General features: G+C 41.7%; 1 protein-coding gene across 6 annotated transcripts in view; it reads right to left on the minus strand.

Annotated features, from left to right (window-relative positions):
• The window catches only part of bcas3 (BCAS3 microtubule associated cell migration factor), a 315,169-nt gene that overhangs the window by 103,491 nt on the left and 189,266 nt on the right, over positions 1–22,412 (minus strand). The window contains exon 23 of one of the 6 annotated variants that reach the window (XM_026193351.1): positions 1,776–2,981. The exons of the other annotated variants lie outside the window; for them this stretch is intronic. Coding sequence (XP_026049136.1) covers positions 2,875–2,981 — 107 coding nt within the window. The 3' untranslated portion in view covers positions 1,776–2,874. Of the gene's footprint in view, positions 1–1,775; positions 2,982–22,412 lie in introns of those variants that run through there. 6 annotated transcript variants of the gene reach the window in all.

The following is a 22,412-nucleotide window of genomic DNA, read 5'->3' on the forward strand; positions in this document are numbered from 1 at the left end:
AGTAATCTTGGGCAGGATAAACTGGTCACTGAATGTTTTTTTAATCTCTCATAGGAATCATCTGAATTGCAATTTTTTGATCCCTCACAAAACTGAGTAAAGGTAAATTTGGTAATTGTCATCGAATTTCAAATTATTCAATATTTTTAATTCATTCCACTTCTGTGATCATTTGACTTTACAAACAATTTTCAACAGTGACCACAATATCCTCTGTTTTTAAGAGCCTGTATCACAGTGTAAAGTTTGTTTCTTCTTTTTGTGTTGACCTTCAATAAAGTTTGGACTGTCGTCACTGTCCATATTTCTATAGGCCAGAAAAGATGAGTGAACCATAGAGAAGTTAGCTGTTAATTGGCTTGCTAATGTATTACAAGCTGTGTGGGAAATAAAGAAAATGTGGGGGGTTTCAATCATTGTTCTCAATTCACTGCAAATATTTATGAATTAGAAATAACCAACTGTTCCGCAGGAAGTTTTTATAACTTAGCTTAGATGGATATTTTTAAGTTCAAATAAAATGTTAAAGATTTTAAGACCTTTTGAAGAGCTCTGAAATTATTGTGATTGATAAACTTGTGTGTGAGCAGAAACAAGTACAAGAGGCAGTAAAGACAACCAAGGATGCACGCACACACATACACTATCACACAGACACGGACGCATTGCCTTGATACTTTGTGACCTGTTTCTTTGCCCTGGCTTACCCTTCTCAACACTGCCATAAACATGACAAGGCCTTGGGATCAAAGCTGTCTGGGCCATCAGCCCCCTTACATACAGACACATGGAGCCAGCCAGCCAGTCAGTGAGCCAGTCTCTCTGACACACACACACACACACACACACACACACACACACACACACACACACACACACACACACACACACACACACACACACACACACACACACACACACACACACACACACACACACAGACGCTGCTTTGCTCAGAGAAGGCTCTGTGTCTTTAACCATCATCAGTCTGATTAAAGCTGGTGGTCCAAGAGTGTTTCCACATCACACACCACTTCTTGGCAGAACTCAGCTCTGCTAAGAGGCACTAAAGGCCACAAGGTTTTCACTTGATTGCCAATGAGGGAAAACACTTCTGTAAAGATTAGCATCTTTGTCCAAGTTCTGTGAATCCAGAACTGCTGCTTTAAAACAGCAAAAGAACTGGTTTCATTTTCACACAATGCTAAAGATCCCTCAGGCCAGTTAGAAGCAAAATGTAACATCGTAATGATTTAGTTGAAGAGAATTTTGTTTACAAGATCAACATAGGCATGGCTGTACATGATTATGTGTAAATATAAATTATGCCCTGTATTTCAGGGGAAAGGGTAAAAAAAAATATGCACACAAGTCGTCGATGCAGGTTTCAGATTCTGAACCTTTCTGGAAATAATATTGTAAAGGTAAGTTTGTTTTTCACTGTAAGGACGTGTACATTCAGGAGCTTGTAATGACATCTTACCTTTACTTTCATTCACTTGCATTATTGGAAAAAAAACATATTTTAGTGGTTGAATGTTATGCTTTATCAATATCTCACTTTTCAGAAAACTCCAATGTGCTGGTTACATTTTGGGTGTGAATTCTGTTTGTTATTTGACTAATAAATAACAATGTACGTTTAGTAAGTAAGTAAGCAAATAAGTACAAGGTAAAAACATTTATTTTAAAACATTTCAAACCAAAGTTCTTTAGACTAAAATAAAACAAACAGGTTCTTAAAAAATTGATGCTACATGCATTCACAACAGCAGTAACCTAACAGCAAACAATCCTCTAATCACAGCAAAGGCATTCCTTCAGCTTCCAAATCCTCAAAGTTTTGGTGCAACAATAGCAAAAGCATGAGTTCCTGTTGATGCATGCTTTGAATGATGAGGCGTGATTGAGAAGTAGACCTTAATGATCTTTAGGGAATATACGGATGCATCATATCTCCCAAATATGCAGACCATTTAAGTCTTTAAACAGAAACAGCGCCACTTTTAACTGGACTCTGTAATATACAGGAAGCCAGTGCGAGGCAGCTAACACTGGAGTAATGTGATCTCTCTCTCTTTTTTGTCCCAGTCAGTAATCAGACTGTAGCATTTTGGACTAATTGTAAACGGGCGAGAGATGATTGCCTAACTCCAGGATACAGTGCATTACAGTTGCCCAGTTTAGATGCAACAAAGGCGTGTATAACCCTTTACTGATCAGAAGGCTTTAAAAAAGTTTATAAACTGGAAATCATTCTGAGGTGGAAGAAACTGCTTTTGACCACTGCATTTATTTGTAGGTCAAATTTCAAACTGTAAAAGATTATCCTGAGGTCCTAGCCTGTGTTTTTATTAACCTGTTGGTTAATAGTGGAGAGCCAAACAATACGACTCGGTTGTGGACTTAACTGATTCCAAAACAACAAACCAAAAGGCTGACAGACAACGAAAAGAAAAAGATATGCACACAAACTAGAGGTCATATTAGACCAGTGCTACACATTTAATGATATCCCCCAAAATCAAGAGGATTCATCAGGTCCATAGGGGAGCTATTTGGGAGTTTATTTTAGAAAGCATGAATCCAGTGGGTGGGAAAGGGTGCTCCACTGTAAAAATGAAAAAACAAACAAACAAACAAAAAAAAAAACAGCTGCACAATCTAAGGTGATGTACAAAATTAAAAATTGCACACAACAAGGCTAAACAGACTGGTGGAGGTAATGTGGGGGAAGCATGCCCAGCAGTTGTTCATGTTTCAAGGTAAGAGGAGTAAAAGGTACTTATTCTCTGGGGTGGTGAGTGAGTTCTACACAATGCAAATAATGTACATATAGTCTCAGTGCATGCTCCAAGATGCCATTATGCTCTTTTAAATGTATGCTTTAGACTTGAACGGGAAATTATGACGACTGTGAACATTCCAGCAGAGGTGAATCTTTATATTTTTGGGATTTTTCTTATCAGTGACATCAGGACCTGGAAAAAGGATAAAAAAAAAATCCATGCTATGAAATTCTTACCACAGAAACAAACGTATGTTGAAAAAAACCTGATGAAAGTTTTGTTGTCTGCTATTGCGTAGCTCTTTTTGGTTGAAGGTTCCAGGCCATCTCTGCATTCATTGATCAAATTTAGAATTAGGTGTCTTGGTGATCTATACACTTTGATCACATCTTTGTCTGGGTTTCCAAATAAATTGACGTGAGTGAGAAATGTCTCGCTCTTCTAGCATGCGCTCCATGATGCCTCCTCCCTGCAGCAGTAACTGTTACCATACCCAGTGCAATAAAATAAGACACACCATTTTTTCACATTAAATATCACCACAATTAGAAGTAAACTGCATTTTGCAATTGTTAATAAATAAGTTTATATTATATTATATTATATTATATTATATTATATATATAAGTTATATTCTAAAGCAGAACCTGAGTTCTGCTTTAGAATATACAGGATGTTTTGCAAAAGGCATTTTGGCACCGTTTCACTGTTAAACTTCTAGATACCTAAAGCTACCAAAACAGGACAACAGGGAAAATGAAGCTGTATCTACATGTCTGAAAATCAATACATGGGCACAAAAATGCACACACTCCAAGCCTGTGGACAGGTCCAGCAACACCTCTGAGACTGTGATCTCACTTTTTTCCCCCAGTGTGATGCTACTTGCATAAAGGGTGAGAAAGGAGCAGGGGGAGATGCTATAGACCTAAGTGCCTAGGTGTTAGCTCTCTGCCTGAAGACATTAAGTAGCACTCTGGTCTAGGAGTGTAGGGCTCCAGCTCTCAAAGAGCTTGTGACACATAATGAACACCTCAGTCTTAGAATGCCACAGTAGATTTAGAGGGGAAAAAGGTCAGCCACTGCTGTTTTCTGCAGCAGAAAAATAATAGAGTTTGACATAGTTTGTTATTCTTCCCTTGTGTTTTGTTGAGTTTTTGAAATCACCATACATTCTGAGCTCCATCAAGTTACACTCACCTTTCACTAAACATGGAATTTATTACTTAAATGGCAATGAAATATAGAATCAAAGTCTACTTGTACTCATCTGTTCAGGAAATTATAAAAGACCCATAGCAGTAAGGAACATGACACCTCATTTAACTAATACAGAAGGGTTTGGCACATCTTTACTTTCCTAACCAAGCTCTCATACAACTTTTTGCACATCAGACATTTTAACTGTATGAGGAGATTCTGATTTTTTCAGAGATTGCCTGATTATATTAACCACTGCACAAAGCTGTAAGACGGGATGCAGAATACTAGGACACACTAGCCTCAATGAAATGTATGTGTTTTAATGTTAGCAATCCATTTTTCCTGCTATGTTACGTGAAAACATTTGTTGTGGAAAGGTGCATTTTGGTGTGGTCTACTATGGGGCAATTTCTCTTCTTTGCAACATATGTTGCTGAAACTGAGCAAAAATGAAACACATGCCAGTAAGACTTGTCCCAGACCTACTCGCCAAGGTCGTCCAACACAGGGCTGCTGGCACTGCTAAGCACCAAAATGGACTTACAGTATGGAAAATGGAAAGTGGAAACCTATGCAAATGCCCATGTAGCATCGTTGGATGCCTTTTTAATCTTGGAGCCTTAGCCTATTGTGTAGGCTTTAAGCCTGTGGACAAGAGAAGAAATTCATCTTAGCCACTGATTCACACTCCAGAGTTATACTTCAATTTATTTAGGTAAAAGCAAATATTGGCATCAAAGCATTTTTGCTTAGAAGCTTTGTTTAAGATGATCACTCACTTGCTACCTTCTCATTGCATCCAAATGCTTCCTTGAAGCCTCTCATCCTGCTTTTTCCTCCGCACAACCTTGGACTTTACGCTCCCTCATTGCTAATGCTGTGACCAGGATCCATTAGCTCACTAGCAGTAATGCTGCAGATTAATGGAGGATCGCAGTCGCAGGGTAAGCGAGGGCCAGGCAACATACACACACCTTTGCCTACTGGTACCCACTGGGCTTGTCAGGGTGGCCCTTGTGATCACCAACACAGCCTGAGCTTTTACACACACACACACACACACACACACACACACACACACACACACACACACACACACACACACACACACACACACACACACACACACACACCTGACTTCTTTGGTGCTGTAAATCTGGCTAGCAGGCTGTGGAGGGCCAGCAGGGAGTTAATGGCTGCCTCATAAAATCCTGAGGAGGGAGGTCAGGATTACAGCTGAGATGCCTGATGCCCAAAATGAGAAGCATGCAGGGGGGTCAAGAAGACAGGGTCCGCTAGTAGTGAAGGTGCTCCCATGCATAGCCAACACTTCAAACAAGGGGGGGGAAAGGTGACATTCATGTCTTATGGGAATGGCCCATGGAAATACTGGAAGGCTAGGAGCAATGGCCATAGGCATGGGCTTCTGTTATTTTTCAGTGGAACCTTCTTGCTCCTTTTTTCATTGTATAAACTTTAATACATATACACAGACAAACAAATAAAAATCTCCCTCTCACCCCCAGGATGAGGTGGTTTGGTAGAAGGCCCGAGCTTGAGGAACACACACAGAGGCCTGAGAGTTTGCGGGTCTAGGACTACACTCTTCTGGACAGCAATCTCTGATGTTATACCTGGAATCTGCTGGAGCCACACTTCCAGCATTACGGTTACAGCTCCCAAAGCTCCTATTAAAACTAGGACTACTTTGGACTTTACTTTCCACATCTCCTCCAGCTGTTCCTTTAACTTCTCTGTTCTCACATTTCTTGCTCTACCCGTGGATGGTACATTCCAAGAAGGGCTTGGCTAACTGTGATAGTTCCTCTTCCAGTTCTGCATCACATTCTGTCTTCTGCACCCTGAGGTACTCTTGGAGCAGCTCCTCTTCAGGGGCAATCTTCCTGGCATAAGTCAGATGCTCAGTGTTTCATCCTGGATTGTAGCTCTGATACTTACAAACTGACACCCATAGAGCCTCAGGGCGCTGGACTTCAGGTGGAGACCTCCGTGTTTTGTGAGGAGTTGTGACATTAGTGGCATCTGTCTCCACCTATGGCCAGAACATTATTCCAGCTCCTGATCCATACACCCTGCCATAACTCCACATCTTCAGTCTGGATCACCTTCCCTGTTTTTGCAACAATTTGGCCACGCTTATCAAATCCTTATAACATTCCAGTGCTCTTGCTGTAGATCTCGGTTAGATAACTCTGTAAGTTGACGTCTCGTTCACTCCTGGCATACAGCTTTATGTCACCTACTCCTGAATCTAAATCCACATCCACTCTTAGTGACGAGCTGCCTTAGGGGTTGTGGCCAAGTGGGGACCGTGCTTTTTGGTATGCGTCCTAAAGACTAAAGCCTAAAGACTCATTTAGTCGCTACAGCAATCTTCTTCTAGCATCTTAGAAAGGTGGTGGCGACAGTGTCCTGGCAGAAGTTTATGGAACTATTTATGAGCGAAGTGTCAAAAATGTTACCCTACCATCAAAGGTGAAACTAAACCAGGCCAACAAACTATATTTAGCACCACATCCATTCATTTTTCTCTTTACTTTGCTGTCCATATCTGAGCTCTGCTGAATGCAACTAGTTCTTAAATGAGCTAGTTACTGTATCATTCTGTTAGATCTTAAGTACACTACATATTCCTTCCTTTCATCTACACAGTTTCAAATTGTATTTACCACCTTAACTGAGTAAACATTAGTTAAAAAAAATAGTCCAGTTAAATTAGGATGCAAGATTATCTCACTTAAAAAATGATTGTTTGGCCAGTTAGACTTCTGCCACTGTAGAGCTTCAGCTTTACTGAGCTCAACGTGGCTTCAGGGAGTTCTGCCTTATCAGCTAAAGGCCCTCGCTGCTTTGACACCAGCCTCTGTCATACACAGTTCTTTAGTTCAAAGACAACACTGCATGGGAGATCAAAGCACCACAATCTCGTATGTACACACACAAACTTGCCGCACAAACACACAGTATGATAACAGCTATAATCTCAGTCGCACACTCGCAAACACACATCCAAACACACTGGCTCCAACCACATGTGCCCATGGCATTGATCAAAGGGAGGAATGTGATAGATAGAGGAGAGAGGGAGAAAGAAAGAGGAGGCAGTATCACTGTTGTGTGTGGCACCGAGTAAAGATAACACTGGGGCACACGTCTAATGACATTCCACTCAGTGAGGGATCAGCGTCTACACAATCGAGTACACCGACGAGTACACACGTCCTTTTTACGGAAAAAACTCTAACAAGATTCACAAACTGTTATTTCGTTTCATTTGAAAGGCGCATTATTATTGAGAGTGCAATCTGACACCATGTTTAGTATGTTATTATGTGCGGTTCAAAACCCTTCTATCACATCGCTTGTCTTCAGAGAACAGATAAACAGTACAGATGAATGGACGTGTCATAACCAACAAAAATTGCACTACAAATGCGCACCATTTGCTCTCTAATAGAAATGAGAGCAAAGCCAAGGTTTTGGTCTAGTCTTCATCTGAAAACGGAAGTACAAATGAACCTTTCTAGTTCTACTGACTACTCAAATAACTTTAGACTCCAAGCCATAGTTATCCATGGATTCATACAGTACTTGCGTTTTACCTCGCATCCACAGCCAATTTAGAAACACCAGTTAACCTTACATGCATGTTTGAGCTGTGAAAGAAAGCCAGAGTATGTGGAGGAAAATCACATGGACTTCGAGAGAACAAACCACAAACTGAATAGATCCAGCTTACCAGGAGATTCACAAAACCTTCCCCCTATTAACTACTCCACCACAGTTCTACCCACAGGGCGTCCACAGAATGCACTGAAACAAGCCCGATTTATAGACGCTCCATGGATCCAAAGGATCCACTGCTGTCCCAATAACACCATCTCTGGAAGACTCTTATCTATTCCTTGACTGGTCAACCTATATAAAAGCAGATACGGCCAGCCTGGTGATATGGTTGATCAATGTATATCCTGCTCTTAAACTTTCAGGCTAGTATCTGTCAGATCATAGCGAGGCTAATCAACTCCAAACAAAGATAAAGCTACATGCTTCCACAAGTACTATAATCTGTGTACCTGCAGAGGAATGATGGCCGCAGTAAGTCGGAGGAAGGTACATATACATACTTTAACTGAACAAACACACACATCCACACATGTGCAATAACACTAAGTGCAATAATCCTTTCTGGCATCGTTGTATTTTTACTCAGTTGTATATAGCATTCGTATTCTATTTTTATCTTATTGTATATTTTTATTCTATTTTATTCTACTGTATATAGTATATTATTTTATTCTATTCTGTACAGTTGTGTACTGTATTTATTCTTATTGTATTCTAATTTTTGCGTCATAACTTTTGCACTGTCCACTTCCTGCTGTGACAAAACAAATTTCCCACGTGTGGGACTAATAAAGGTTATCTTATCTTATCTTATCTTATCTTATATGGATATCAGCCCCAACATGCAGTTTATGATTCAGCAGCACACTATCACAGTGTCAAGTAACCAATTTGAACCATAAAAAGCTCATTGTAACATTTATTTTCAGCAAAGAAAACACAAGGAAAACAAAGGATAGGATGGGAGCAGGGTAGAACACACCTTCTGTGCACTGCCTTGAATCCACAAAAGCCACAAAGTCTGACAAAAACATTTAATGAAACTGGTGAGTAAGATTATTAATCATGACACACTGCCAATGTTTTCATTTACTGTAAGCTATCAGCAGCGTGTGGTGTACAGCTTCATAGAAATGGAAGTAATTATGCTGCTTCCGCCATCTTATTCAACATAAGATGCACTTCTTTCCATTAATACGATGACCTCACATTACCATTATTGTATCTAGTTAACATGGCTCTCTCACACATCAGGCATCTGATACAGTCAGTTTAGTTCTCTGTTAACACTGTTTTTTACTCAAAGCTAAGCACATGTATACATAATGAAGACATTGCCTCACAATGTCAACTTTCTGCAGCTTTGCTCTATATTTGTTTACTGACATTCCACACCAATGAGTGCACACAAAGGTTACAGAAGTAACTGAGCCTAGTGAAATAAGAAACAGTGGTGATCAAAACTCAGAGAGCAAAAATAACATCTGTGGTCAAAGTGAAAAAAGGCTACTGTGGTGTGCCAGAGGCCCTGATTACATAGTGTTCCTGTGCACCAAGCTTGTCACTGGCAGAACGGGTATTTTATACTTTGGTCTTGTGTTTTACAAAGATGGGGATTTTCTTTTTTGTACTTTTTTTCTGGGTTTTTTTTTAAATAGAAAGAAAAAACCTTAAAACCTAAAACTATAAATATCTCCAAGATAGTTTTTGTAATCCAGTTTCAATGAATGATAAATTCAGACTTTGGAGAAACAAAAATATGACGTATAAACACAATCTAATGTTGGGTAACTATGCTGAGTATTGAGATCCTTGACACACCTGTGAGTGAGAGAGGTATTTTTGGACATTGTGACAGAGGTTCAAAACAAACAAACAAATGCTCTAATAATCATTTACTTATATTTCCACTGGGTCTCTAAACTCAAAATTAATGTTGCAGAGTTTTTGTTTCGCATTAGTTTAAGCCACGAGGACTCATAAGTATTTTAACTCGGCTATGAAACTACTAAACTAGAAAAAAACAAAACAAAAACAAACTTTTTTATATATTTTTATATATTTCAGATTGTTTTAAAGCTGATAAAAATACAACTGGTACAGGAAACTGGACTAAAACTTTCAACTCTAGACAACAAAACTGACAAGAGATTTTCAGTTCAACTGAGAGGAAACCAACAGGTTGTCACTTGGATGTTTCATAGTGCAAACTGTATTTGCACTTTTTAGAGTCCAACAAAATCGTTAGATGAGGTTCAAGACTGGTCTCCGTGAGTTACAAATCACAAAGGCACCAAATTTAAATCCTATAACAGCAGTAGCTGTGGAACGTGCCACCTTAGCAACAAGCCATTGTGCCCTCTAACGACAGAATAAGGTACCTTATCTTCTGAGAACACAACCAAAAGCAGACCCCCCCCCCTAAAAAAATAAAATGTTGCAATTAAAAATGGTTTACTAATAGAAGGTGGAATGATTGACTTTAGGATTATGTGGCTGTAATTCAAAGATGAACTGATTAAAAATGGCTGCATCCCATTGCAGATGTTTCCCACAATGCAACGCGTGCAGTTGTGTGACGATCTAAAGCAGTGGCAGGCAGTCACAGGGGTCAGCTGTGTGAAGAAATGTGGAGGCTACAGCATTTGGCTAAAAATGACCGAGTGCAGCATCTTACTCTCTTCTTATTCTGAAATATCTGAAATTTGTTCTCTCGGTGGTTTCTTTTGCCTTTAGAGGAATATACCGTCTACCTTCAACACACAAGAACACAGACTCTTTAGAAAGACGCACACACACAAAAACTTAAGAGTCTTATGTTCCCTCATTTTCTCCATCTCGGCTCACACAAACACAGAACCCCTCCTTCTATATTCCCTGTCCGTGGGAGCCTGAACTAATCTCCCATCTGCCTCGGCTCCTGGTACACTGAGTGCTTTCATTCCTAACGAGGGCCTGATGAATTTTCTTAAAGGCGGCGATGGGCCAAATTGGAGCTGATATGTCCCATCCGGCAGGGTGGATGAGACCATAAGACGGAGCCTTGTCCTACTGCCATGTGACAACTAAACCAGGCCAAAGTGAAAGAACCTATTAGCACTAACTGGTCAGTTTACTGTGTATTAGGATTGCTTATTCTATTACTATGTGTGTGTGTGTTGATGAAATCAGGGGTGGGGATGTAAGTAGTTAGAGGATGCTCTAACCCTTTACGATGTAGGTACTAAAATCTGTGAGGGGCCGTTGTTGTTGCCACAAACACACAATAGATGCATTGTGCTCTAAAATGTGGCTAATGTGCATTTGTTGCTGCATGTAGTCAGAATATAAACGTATATTCAGGATGTATGAGATATGTAACTTTGAGTGAGACAGCATAAGGTGAGGGAAAGAGGGCATCAGATGAGCTCTCTGGATGGGTGGCTGTAGCACACATCCACACAAGCTTGAGGAGGGTAAGAGAGGGGGGCATGACGCGTCAGGCTGGAGCCACGATTTGGTTATGTGTGTGTTGTGCAAGTGTGAGGGGGTTGATCCCATTGTGTATGTCAACAAGCCGTCCCATTCAGCGTCTGTGTGGCTAAATTCTGCTAATGAGCGTTGCCTCTGGCTGGGCCTAGCACGGGTCTCATCACGGCTAAGCCCTTCAACACACACACACTCGAAGCTGAAGGAAAGGGTTGGGGGTTAAGGGTGGAGGGGTCGTAGTAAAGGAGACGGGGAGGTAAGAGACTGTGAACAACAGAGGGAAAAACAGACAAAAGGAAAGAATGAGTCAGGATGAGACCTCCTCAAAAGATGACAAACTGTGGCCGCACTAAATGTGACTATTTTTATGGCAAAACATTCAAAAAGAACAGTGGTTCTGGAGTTTCCGCTCAAGTATGCCTCACACCGGAGAGGAAAATCCTCCTAGTTTATACTACAAGTATTATATTACTGTTACTGCAAAAAAAAAAGTTTTCTCCAGGAATAATTATATGAACCAAACTATGTCTTATCCATCAGATCAGAGGTGAAGGAAACCAAGACCATGATGGGCTTATTTGACTTGTTTAATGAAGAATAAGAATCAATCACAGAGACTATGTAGAAGGTGTGAAGGTACACAGAATAATACCAGCTGAAAAACAAACTAATAAATGGTAAATGGCCTGTATTTATATAGCGCTTTTCTAGGACCCCAAAGCGCTTTACACTACATCCAGTCATCCACCCATTCACACACTGGTGATGGCAGCTACATTGTAGCCACAGCCACCCTGGGGCGCACTGACAGAGGCGAGGCTGCCGGACACTGGCGCCACCGGGCCCTCTGACCACCACCAGCAGGCACCGGGTGAAGTGTCTTGCCCAAGGACACAACGACCGAGACTGCCTGAGCCGGGGCTCGAACCGGCAACCTTCCGATTACAAGGCGAACTCCCAACTCTTGAGCCACGATCGCCCCGGAGCGCATCTCTACACCAGACTGAGTTTAAAGATTCGTTAACCGCAGACGATACATATGACATGAATGTAAGTCTGACCACATACACAGATACAATCTTACATAAAAAGATTTAAAAACAACTCGTCTTTAGGTTTAACCAAAGGGTCCAGAGCTGAATGTACAGATGAATAAAGCTTCCGGTGGCTCCAGCAGAGCTAAAGTCCAAAAGGGATTAAGGTAATGTTAACGAACTGTGTGACAGGATGTAAATGCTGATCTGTGGCTACACGTTCATCTCCCACATACTTCTGTGAACACCAGGCTGACTACGTTTAAACTCGCCACGAATCATTTTGTGTCACTTGTTGTGAACAACTGCACATCATTAATACAGTAAGTCTCTGCAGACATGTGAACCTAAAGAGCAACAGGATGAATGTCGACCCAATGAATCCCGTCCAAGAAATGTCTGTAGCCTTAAACCAGCTCAGAAAGTGGAAAACTTGTCTTAGATTACTTATATATTAACAAACAAATGAGGGTAAAATATGCAAAAGAAAAAAATAGCATTTCATACATCTTTAAGCCAGTTGAGATGACGGCTGAACAGTTTAGCAAATGGAACAGCGAAACAAAACAAATGGAAAAAATCTCCACGTTTATTTCTTCGGTAATTCACGGTATGTTAAAGTCCGTGTATCCAATATAGCATGTAGCCACATAAAATAAAAGGTACACAGAGTGTCCTCAGCTACATTAGATGAACCACTTTAAAGAGCCGGAGAAACAAAAAGTAAATCAAACAATAAATCAAGGCAGTCTGGTCACGTGAGCCAGTGTGCAGAAATATGGAAGATGGAAGCTAGGAGAGCTGGGGGTGAGAAAAGGAGGGCATGTCATCCTCCATCAGCACAACGAGCTCTCTCTCTTTTCTGTTCAACACTTTTTCTCTACCAGCAAGCTATTTCCAACTCATGGTGTGTGTGTGTGTGTGTGTGTGTGTGTGTGTGTGTGTGTGTGTGTGTGTGTGTGTGTGTGTGTGTGTGTGTGTGCGCACGAGTGTTTCAGAGCGAGGGAGAGTGAGTGTGTGCTGGAGGTGAGGTTTGGGGCTGGGACCATTAAAGCTCTGTTAAAACACTTCTGATGCTGTTGGCTGATGCCGAAGCAAAAGGAGAGTGAAAAAAAGAGAGGAAGTGAGACAGTGAGGGAGGGAATAGACACTCAGTGGCTATCTCAGCCCGCCCAGCAGTCCGCTGGCAGCCTGTCAATACTATGAGCACAGAGGTGCGAGATGAGTCAACAACCTAATTCCAACATCAAACTTTCATGGGCAGCAGAGAGGAAGAGCAGGAGGGAGAGGGAGCAGAGAGGTTTTCTGTTAATGCTTTCTCCATCACCTGACCTTCACTCCTCCAAACCTTTTAAAAACTGTCCCCTTTTACACACTCAGACACATTTGGTGCCAACATACAAACTCGGGAGAACGCACTGCAACACTTTTAAAGTTCTGACCTGAGGCTGAATTACATTTGGAGCGTTTTAGCAACATATAAGAGTGACCCTCTCACTCCGTCTCGCTGCTGCCCCACATCTCTCTCGCCCAGACTCGGAGAGTGCCGCTGGCTTTATTTATTTAATATGGCCTGAGAGAAGAAGCAAGCTGGGTGAGCTAAGAAACTGTTTTAGGAGACTGGCTTTTAATGGCTTACTGACACCCTGGGGTGGTAGCGGTTTGGCGGCAGCTTGGAAAGAACACCTCTTGAGTGGGAAATGATGTTTGTCCAAGCTTGTTGACCTGTAGCGTGACTGTATGGAAATGTGTTGTGGTCATGGGAAGGACGGAGTGCTTTAGATCACAGGCTAGAGGAGGAAGTGCCGCAATGGCTGCGAGTGCAATTAGCAAGAAGGGAAATGGTGTTACAGAGAGAAAAAACACAGACTTTAAATTCTAATGGGATCTTGAGCAGCTTGAGATACTCATTATACAAGTCTGCTGCTACACGTCTATGTAGTTTCTGCCAGATTAGTGGATTTAATCCTTTAACAAACACTGCAAAACTGTATTTTACTTACTTTTCAGTGCATGCTATGTTTTGAATCACTGTGTAGCACAGAGCAGAACTTTTCAGATATAAAGTGGTGAATTCAAAAGCACTAATTATTTGTTATTATTTTTGATATTTGCAAATCACTAATACATGATTTTAATACTTCTAGATCAAAACTATACTATTTGTTAAAGTCTAATATTTCCTCCAATGATGGCAGCTTTAGGGGACAGGGTGAGGGTTGGCTATAATAACCATCATGCTGGTTATGAAATAATATATTTTACTACACTTGCAGATTTAGAGTACATGGAATGATGAGGCGTTGTATTTTTAAGAATTCTCCAGCCTCCTAGTTTTTGTAAATTATTTAATCTTCTGTGACATTCACACATCCTTCCTGTTGCCTATTTAACACAATATAAACACATTATATGTTCTTAACAGTGCCTGAAATTTGTCTTTTCTATTAAGCTGGTTACTCACGGGAAGATTTCTCTATTTGTGAATAGTGGATATAAAACCTGGATGTAGCCAGTGAAAATAAAATAAATAGTTAATCATTTATGATTTTTCTTAGGTTTAGCTTTTTTTTCGTTCTGGTTATCTTTGTCTGACATTAACATTTGCTTTATAATTTAACTTTGACAAAGATGGAAAAAAACAAAAACAGAAGAAATTGACAAACACTTTTTCACATCGTATCTCCTGCGGATATGTTCTCCAGATAAACAAGCAGGAGTCAGTTAAAAAAAGTAAATCACGATGGTGTCTTGTGTCGCTGCTACAGTGCAGCGCTGTTATTATGAAGCTCATGGTGTTCGCTGACAACACTTATGGTGCTGCTGTTGGGGACTTCTCTGTGGAGTGAGGGCACTTAGAGGACAGGGGGCAGCATGGCAGGGCCAGTGGAGTGGGTGAGCAGTTGTAAGGCAGTGGACATGATACGGGGACTGGCGCTGACCTCCTGAGACTTGCTGTGAGGAAGTATTTAGGGAACAAAGAGGGAATGATGATATTACAAAAACATGAAAGTTTAATTCTGCTTCCTCTGGAAAAAAAAGGGAAATGATCCCAAATGTGTCACAAATCCACTGCTGCACTAAAACCGTTTGTTACAGTCTCAGAGCCGATGATGTAGGCGTGTCTTCTCCATGGCATAGAGATATTACCAGATCTGAGTTGGGAAAGTGAGCCCTTGTTTACTGGCCACACTGGGATGGTGAGCTGGGCTTCTGTACCGAGTTTATGTGGATCGAAAGATCAGATTTGTGTTAGTGAAGAGTTAAAGATGTTCTACGACATGAAGGTGTTTGTTGGTGTAACAGCGCTGCAGTGATTAGCACTGTGGCTTCAAAGCAATGAAGTCCTGGGTTCAATTCCACACCCACTGTGGTGTTTTATGTCTCCTGCCTGTGTGGGATCTCTCAGGCTTTCTCCCACAACTCAAAGACCTGCTTGTTGGGTTAAATGTTGATTTCAAATTGGTCGCAGGTGATTGATAGACTCACAACTCGCGACGTGTCTCAGCTCTACCTTGCCTTTTGCCCTGTGACAGTTGGGACAGGCACCAGTTTAGCTTAACCAGCTGAACTGGGTAAGCTGTTAAGACTAAGACAAATGAATGAAGACATACGCTTCTTTACAGGTATTTCAAATCTTTCTCGTAAAGCTATAAAAGTGTTTCTGCCTTTAGTATAACCACATTGAGATCTTATCAGGAGCATATGGACCACAGTTTTATCCCTTTCCTCTACAACACACACCTGTGTCAAAGCTTCTTTCTTAATACGCCGCTCTCTGCTCGGCAAAAAGTGCATAAAAAATACAAAATCTTAAATAACCAATGAGGTACAATAATCACATAGCAGACATACTATCTGTACACGCTGAATACTGATAATACAAAGAAAAAGAACCGAGGTTAAGTAAGCTATTTAATAATTCATATGGAGATAAAAAATATCTCCAAGCCCTATTTCATTGTTGCTGGTCTACAGTCAGGTTACCGTGAGCGAGTGTCAGTCAGTGCCACTCAGTTTCATCTACTATTTATGTGACGAAGGTTCTTGAGCATAGCTACAACAGTGAGTACAGGTACAGAAGGAACGGCATTACTCCGTTAGTCTGCATCTGATCTGTATAAAGGTGAATATTTTGGAGAAAACTATATTTTCTCACCACATAAAAGCCCACATGTGATCTATCAATCTATAATCTGATTCTCTGAAAGCGGCTGTATTGTTCTAAGCTATTCTAAAGTGAAATGTAATGTTTAGTCATGCTCTGATTTATGGTAGCTGAACCTCCCCAGAACCAAGCTCAGACAACTTAACCACAACACTGTCAAAACCATCGCATTAGCAAGCGGAGGAACACACCCTGCTTGGTAAATCACATTCTCTGTGGCTGCTGATGTGCGGGAAAACGCTGACAGCCAACTTCATTTTGAAGGTCCACAAGTTCTTTGAAGGGCCAACTGTAAAACATCGTGTCAGGGGCTCGGCGGTTGGGGGTTTTGGCAAATGACAGAAAGGCAAACAAACAAGTTTGGAGGGTTTCTCTAAATGTTCTGGGATGACTATGTGATGGGCATGGTGGGAGAGGGAAGAGGAGGAAGGCAGGGTTACGGAACGGAGTAAAGGAAGACATGGGGGGAACGACTGGAATTGTTGACAATCGGCAAGTGGGACTGAGAAGTGTAAATTAGAGATGTGACGAGATATTAAATAGTAAATAGATGAATAGGACGTGTCATTACTAGGCCAGCACTTGGACTATTTTTGGGCAGGGCATCTGACAACTCAGATTTAACCATGTATTGTAAGCCTGTCTACAATGACACATGTAACCTGAGGTGTGCAAATAAGCATATTGTTCCCAGACTGGACCTGGGAACAATATGCTTATTTGCACACCTCCGTCACATAGTTACTGAACACATCTACATAACGCTATATTGCACATGTCTTCGTCCTGTCTACAATATCCTGACTCATAACTTGAACCTGGTATTCAGTACCTACAGCACAATCCACTTTGTATTGTCTCTGTCCTGTCTTTATGTATTGTACAGTTAGAGTTAGTAATAGTACCTTTTTAGCTCTGTATTTTACCCCAAATTAGCAAATTATTATTAATTTTTAATTTATATTTTTGATGTATTTCTCATATTCTTATAATGCACTACGGGAGGGGGGGGGGCTTGGGGTGAACTGACAATAAAGACCTTGAATCTTGAACCTCACAGATGGCGATCCTGAACAGACACTTGCCTGGTTGGGAGGTGTACCATACAAATGTTTTCATTTTTTGCTTCAATCCAAACTTCATCCGTTTGCTTACTTCAAGGTAGGAGTGAAAACAGTGGGTCATCACAAACATGGAAAATAACTACAGTCGGGAGTTTTTGCAGCTTTATAGGATGCTAACCAAAACTACTGAAAAACAAATGGTGACATTTAAAATGAATAAATGCATTTGGATATATAACACGTTTTTGTAGACTTAAGAAACGCAAAGATGACACAAAGTCATGAATTGCTTTGTTTATATTCCTGGTAAAGCATTATCTATTTGAATTTGCCTTGCAGTCACATTATGGTGCACTAAAGAAGAATATGTGACGTTGGCACACTTTCATCATGAACAGGACCGAGTTCGACGCTACGCTGAAGCTGATGTTCGTCTACTCATTGGCCTAAAATGCTGAGTGACCCTGGTGCGGGGTCATTTTCTTCTCAGCCCTGCTGTCCTCCTGGGTCAATGCTACACTGTCCTGGGGAGAGGCAAGTGCTTGCATGAATAAGTAAAGACCGTTGGGGGACCAAAGTCCGTTGGCTGACGTTTCCACCCCACTGAGTTTTAACACATTAGGAAGCCCCACTGCCAGTAATGAGCCAGAGACAGAGGGATGGAGATGAGGGCTATGGTGGGTGAGAGAGAGTGCGCTCACATCCTCGGAGCATAACTCCCCATGCACACTAGACTGTGTCACTCTCAACCTGTTACTGTTGTGCAAATGTTACTTGCACGTCATGCGAAAAAGATGGCGGTCCTGATTGGTCACCTTTTATCTAAAATGCTTCATAATTACAGGGTAAGGCCAGAGAGAAACAGAAAGATATTTCTTTCAGTTTTTTCATATGAAACATGTTAATATCCACTAAAGCCAGCAGACAAACAGTTTCATTTAGATACGACTTTTAGTTCCTACTAACAAGCACCACAAATGAGATAATACATGGACAGGTTTAGATATGAAGACTTGTGGGATTATTTGTTGTGCTCACATCTAATTAAGCTAGCTCGGCACCGCTTTGTTGGAGCAAACTTTATGAGCAGTGAAGCTGTAATTAAAATAGAGGTTTCAGGTCGTTTCAATTCACTGGATGCTTTCAGAGGATTCATCGGGCTCTGACCAAGGGAGTTCATACTGTAGCCAAGGTTGTGTGTTGTTCTTCAGAGAAAGAATGTGTGTGTTTTCTCCTCATGTCAGCCCCAGTGCCCCTGTGCCCTGGCCTCTCTTCCTCCCCCACTGTGTGCGAGTTTATTCACAGGAAATGCAGGGGAGCCTCATGGGTGGCTGGGCTGATGCGAAGTGACGTGGCGTCTCCAGCGAGCCAGGAACTTAGCATGTCAGGCAGGTCAGCACGGGGCAAGCAGACAGTCGATAAAATATTCAATACAGCACTCCCAGTTCATGGATCTAATACCTCGAAAAGCCCCCCTCCAAAATCCAGAGGAAAAAAAATCATCTTCTCTCCGAGCTCTTCTCTTCACACCGGTTGGCTGGGTGGGTTTATCAAATTCAGGGTGAAAAAGCCTCCTGTCAATGAAGATCTAACTGAGACTGGTAGCAGAGCTGGAGTGGATACATCTTTGCAGGATGTCTTATGGATTTCCAACCCCTCCCTTTTTCCATTCTAGCGGGGGAAAGCTAACCTTATTCAAAGTGAAAGTTCAAAAGTGCGCTGTGACCTTTTCAAGACTGGGCAACGCTCGAACGACACTTTTGGTCCTTTGCTTTTTATTCCAGAAAAACTCTTCAGGTTAATTTTGCTTGTACTTTCTGTGCACTGCATCTTCCCGAAGCCCCGAGGACGAGAGGAAAACATACGGCAGAGTTTGACAGTGTAGTGAGAGGAGTCTGGAAGGCTGGGCCCTGGAATGTCTCGTGTCACTTTAGCGCAATCAGCGCTAATCCCAATTAGTATCACTCAGCTGCACCGAGGGCGCATCACATCAACTCAGCTTCTGCTTAGACAGTAGCCCTCCGTGGACCGGGCGGATACAGTGAAACACCAGCTGCTATCGGCCTGTTTCGCTGATTAACCCAGACACTAAGATGTTGTTGCTGTGTCTTTTGACTTCCGAGCCGCCGCCTCCTCCTCCCTCTGTTGTCTTCTGGTAGCTTCCGTCTACTTACATTTTTAACAAGCATCTCCTCTGTCTCAATCTCTTTTATTGTGTCGTCTGAGTGTGTGGTATTTTATTACTTACACTGCATAGATTGGTTGAGTACACTGGATCAGTGTTACCCACTCAAACGGTTTTCCTTTCTCCCTCTGAATAATTAATGGAAATGGATGTTTAAGGACAAAGGCAGTGAAGACTCCATTAAGAGGCAAGATGTTGAGAGGTGCTGACTTCATCATTGAGGTTGTTAGCGCCAGAGTTAGTGATTCAATTCAGACAATATTTGAAGACGCCTGCATTTCTGATGACAAAACAGCAAACGGCACTAAGACCTGGAGCTGCTCACTCTTAAACCCCGTATCGTCTTAGCGGTCATCGAGATTTCTGGCGTATAAGCTTTCACTGGACACCTGCATCGGTTCTGGGCAGCCTAAAACATTATTTGTACCAACAAGCTAGCGTGGGCAAGAGGGGTAGGCTGAGAACGCAGCTTTTACGGAGTACAATTGGGAGCTAACCTAAGTGATAAAAATAGCTCGTTTTGGCTGTAAGGGATTTTGTTTTTGCTTTTCCAAAGGCACGTCATTACACATCCCAGAGTATCAGGGCCCAGCGGCTTTCAGATACCTATAAATAAATGCTTTTCTGAGCTTCCCTCTTACTCGCAGACACACGCCGGAGCCAAAGAGATAGACTTTTGTGATGAAAAACATTCCAACACGACCGGCGCCACGAAAGGGAACTGGATGGTGGTGGTAAGGCTTTTAAGGAGGACTCGAGCACCATTTTCACTGCCACCGTTTTCACAGAGAAAGAAGCCCCCTGCACTCTCCAAGGGTTTAGTCTGCTTAGCTGCAGACAGATATGAGCTACACTGTTCTTGAACACCACATGCCCCAGACTTTAAGAAGCAATGAAATTTAAACCCTTACTTCCTCATATGTTTTGGGGGTCAAGAGCAGACTTCTCTGTCCTGGCTGTCCTGCTTTTACGGTTAGAGACCGAATAAGAGACTCTTATCATGTGACACAAGCACTCTTTTCTAGTCTTACTGACCACCCAGAGGAAACCAGGAAGGAAAGCCTGTGTGGGTGAGGGAGAACATGCAAACGCCACATAGAAAGACGTTCTAGCTGGGTTCTAACCACTCCGCCAACTATTAACATTTTCATTGCTTAATTCTAATATTTTGTCTTACAAATAGCAGTTTATAAAGAGACAAAATGATGAGCAGAACTGAGTTTTAGTTTTGGCGTATTAGTGTGGCCCTCCACAGCAGTCCCAGTTTTTCATGCACACACACAAACATCAAAACAGTACAGTTACACAAAAAGAGAGTGGGTAAGAATAAGAATAGTAATCAAAACTAAAAACTAATAGTTCTAAAAGTATTCTATTGGCATCATTTTTGGAAGTTATAAGAGAAGAGGCTGGTGTTGCTGACTTCAGGAATGCTGTCATTTCAGAGTTGTAAACGGAGTTGGCCTTCACCAACAATGGGGCATATTTTGTGAGACGCTGGGAGTCAATAGCAGGCGACCGCCGTGACAAAGGGCCACTTCTCTGGCTCCGTGAGAAAGGCATGTTAGTTCAGCTCTTTGATACAGGACACTGTTTCTCTGACCACCATTCATTACCATGTATAACAGGCAACTCAATGGACATTACGCATTAGGCATAACTTGGGACTCCTACACACAGGCTGTATTATGGAGGCCCGAGAATCGGGCTTCTCTAAACACTCCTAGGTGTCTCATAAAAATGAGCTTCAAGAGTAACAAACAGCCGGCACGAGAAAAAAAAATCCTGTGTTCTGCGTGTTCTCGGCTGGATTTGACTCCACTGCCGAGACACGAGCTGTCTCCAAGCCCAGGGCTTTGGCAGCGCATCGGAAGAATAACATGGCAGAGGTATCCACATTTGTTTCCACTTATGTTACATGATCTTTAAGAGCCTAATTTGAACAAATCCCCTGGTTCAACCGCACACTGTACTTTCAGAGAAGGCTCTTAACATATGTACGCTGGGTGTTAATGTCGTGCTCAAAGTAAACAGCACAGATGGTCAGGGCTGGGTAGAGCACACCCTATTTCTGGCCTTAACTATGTCTAGTCTTTTATTAAGAAACCATATGAAATGAAATGAGAGCTACGAGGTCTGCTGTGACCCTGTCATTTCTCAGTTGCTGTAATACTTTTCCAGCTCAGTCTCGCAACTTTCTTCATTTTATTATTGAAACCGTTATCGTCACCATTTTGCAGCATAGCAGCTAACATCCCTCACCGTATAGCATGAACTCTAATAATACAAAGCTGCTGCGGAGAGTACTGTAAGAACCAGCAAATATAACAGCTAAAGCGGACCTGATTAGCTCTTCTTCAAAGACTGAAACCCCAGCAGTTCCAAACTTCTGTTTGTAAAAGGCAGCCAATCAGACGACAGTTGGCTTAAAGGACGAGGAGCTAAAAACAATGTGTTTCACTAGTACTACTATAGTACTTTTAAAATACTTTTTGAAAGTAATACACCCAGAGTGAGATCAAACCAAACAAATTCAGCAGTCGTTCACTGTTTGTGGCCTGTGGATGTTTTGTTATTTCACTTTTAGGCTTTAACACACTCAGCACAGCACAGCACAGATCATTAAAAGCACCATGTGAAAGTCAGGACGTGAGGACGATGAAAAAGTGCTTTTAAAAGCTGACAGAGAAGTGAGTGCTAGCACACTGCCCGGGGCTCTTTAACCACAGGAACGCTTCACTTTTTTGTTTTTTTGTTTTGTTGCTGAGACACAGAAGTGTGAGAAATCGAGGCGAAAAACTTGAACCCTTGTCCCTTACACGGAGGGCACACTGTGGCTCCACACCTTACTAC

The sequence above is a fragment of the Astatotilapia calliptera genome, chromosome 14 (assembly GCF_900246225.1).
Source record: "Astatotilapia calliptera chromosome 14, fAstCal1.2, whole genome shotgun sequence".
Taxonomy (NCBI): Eukaryota; Metazoa; Chordata; class Actinopteri; order Cichliformes; family Cichlidae; genus Astatotilapia; species Astatotilapia calliptera.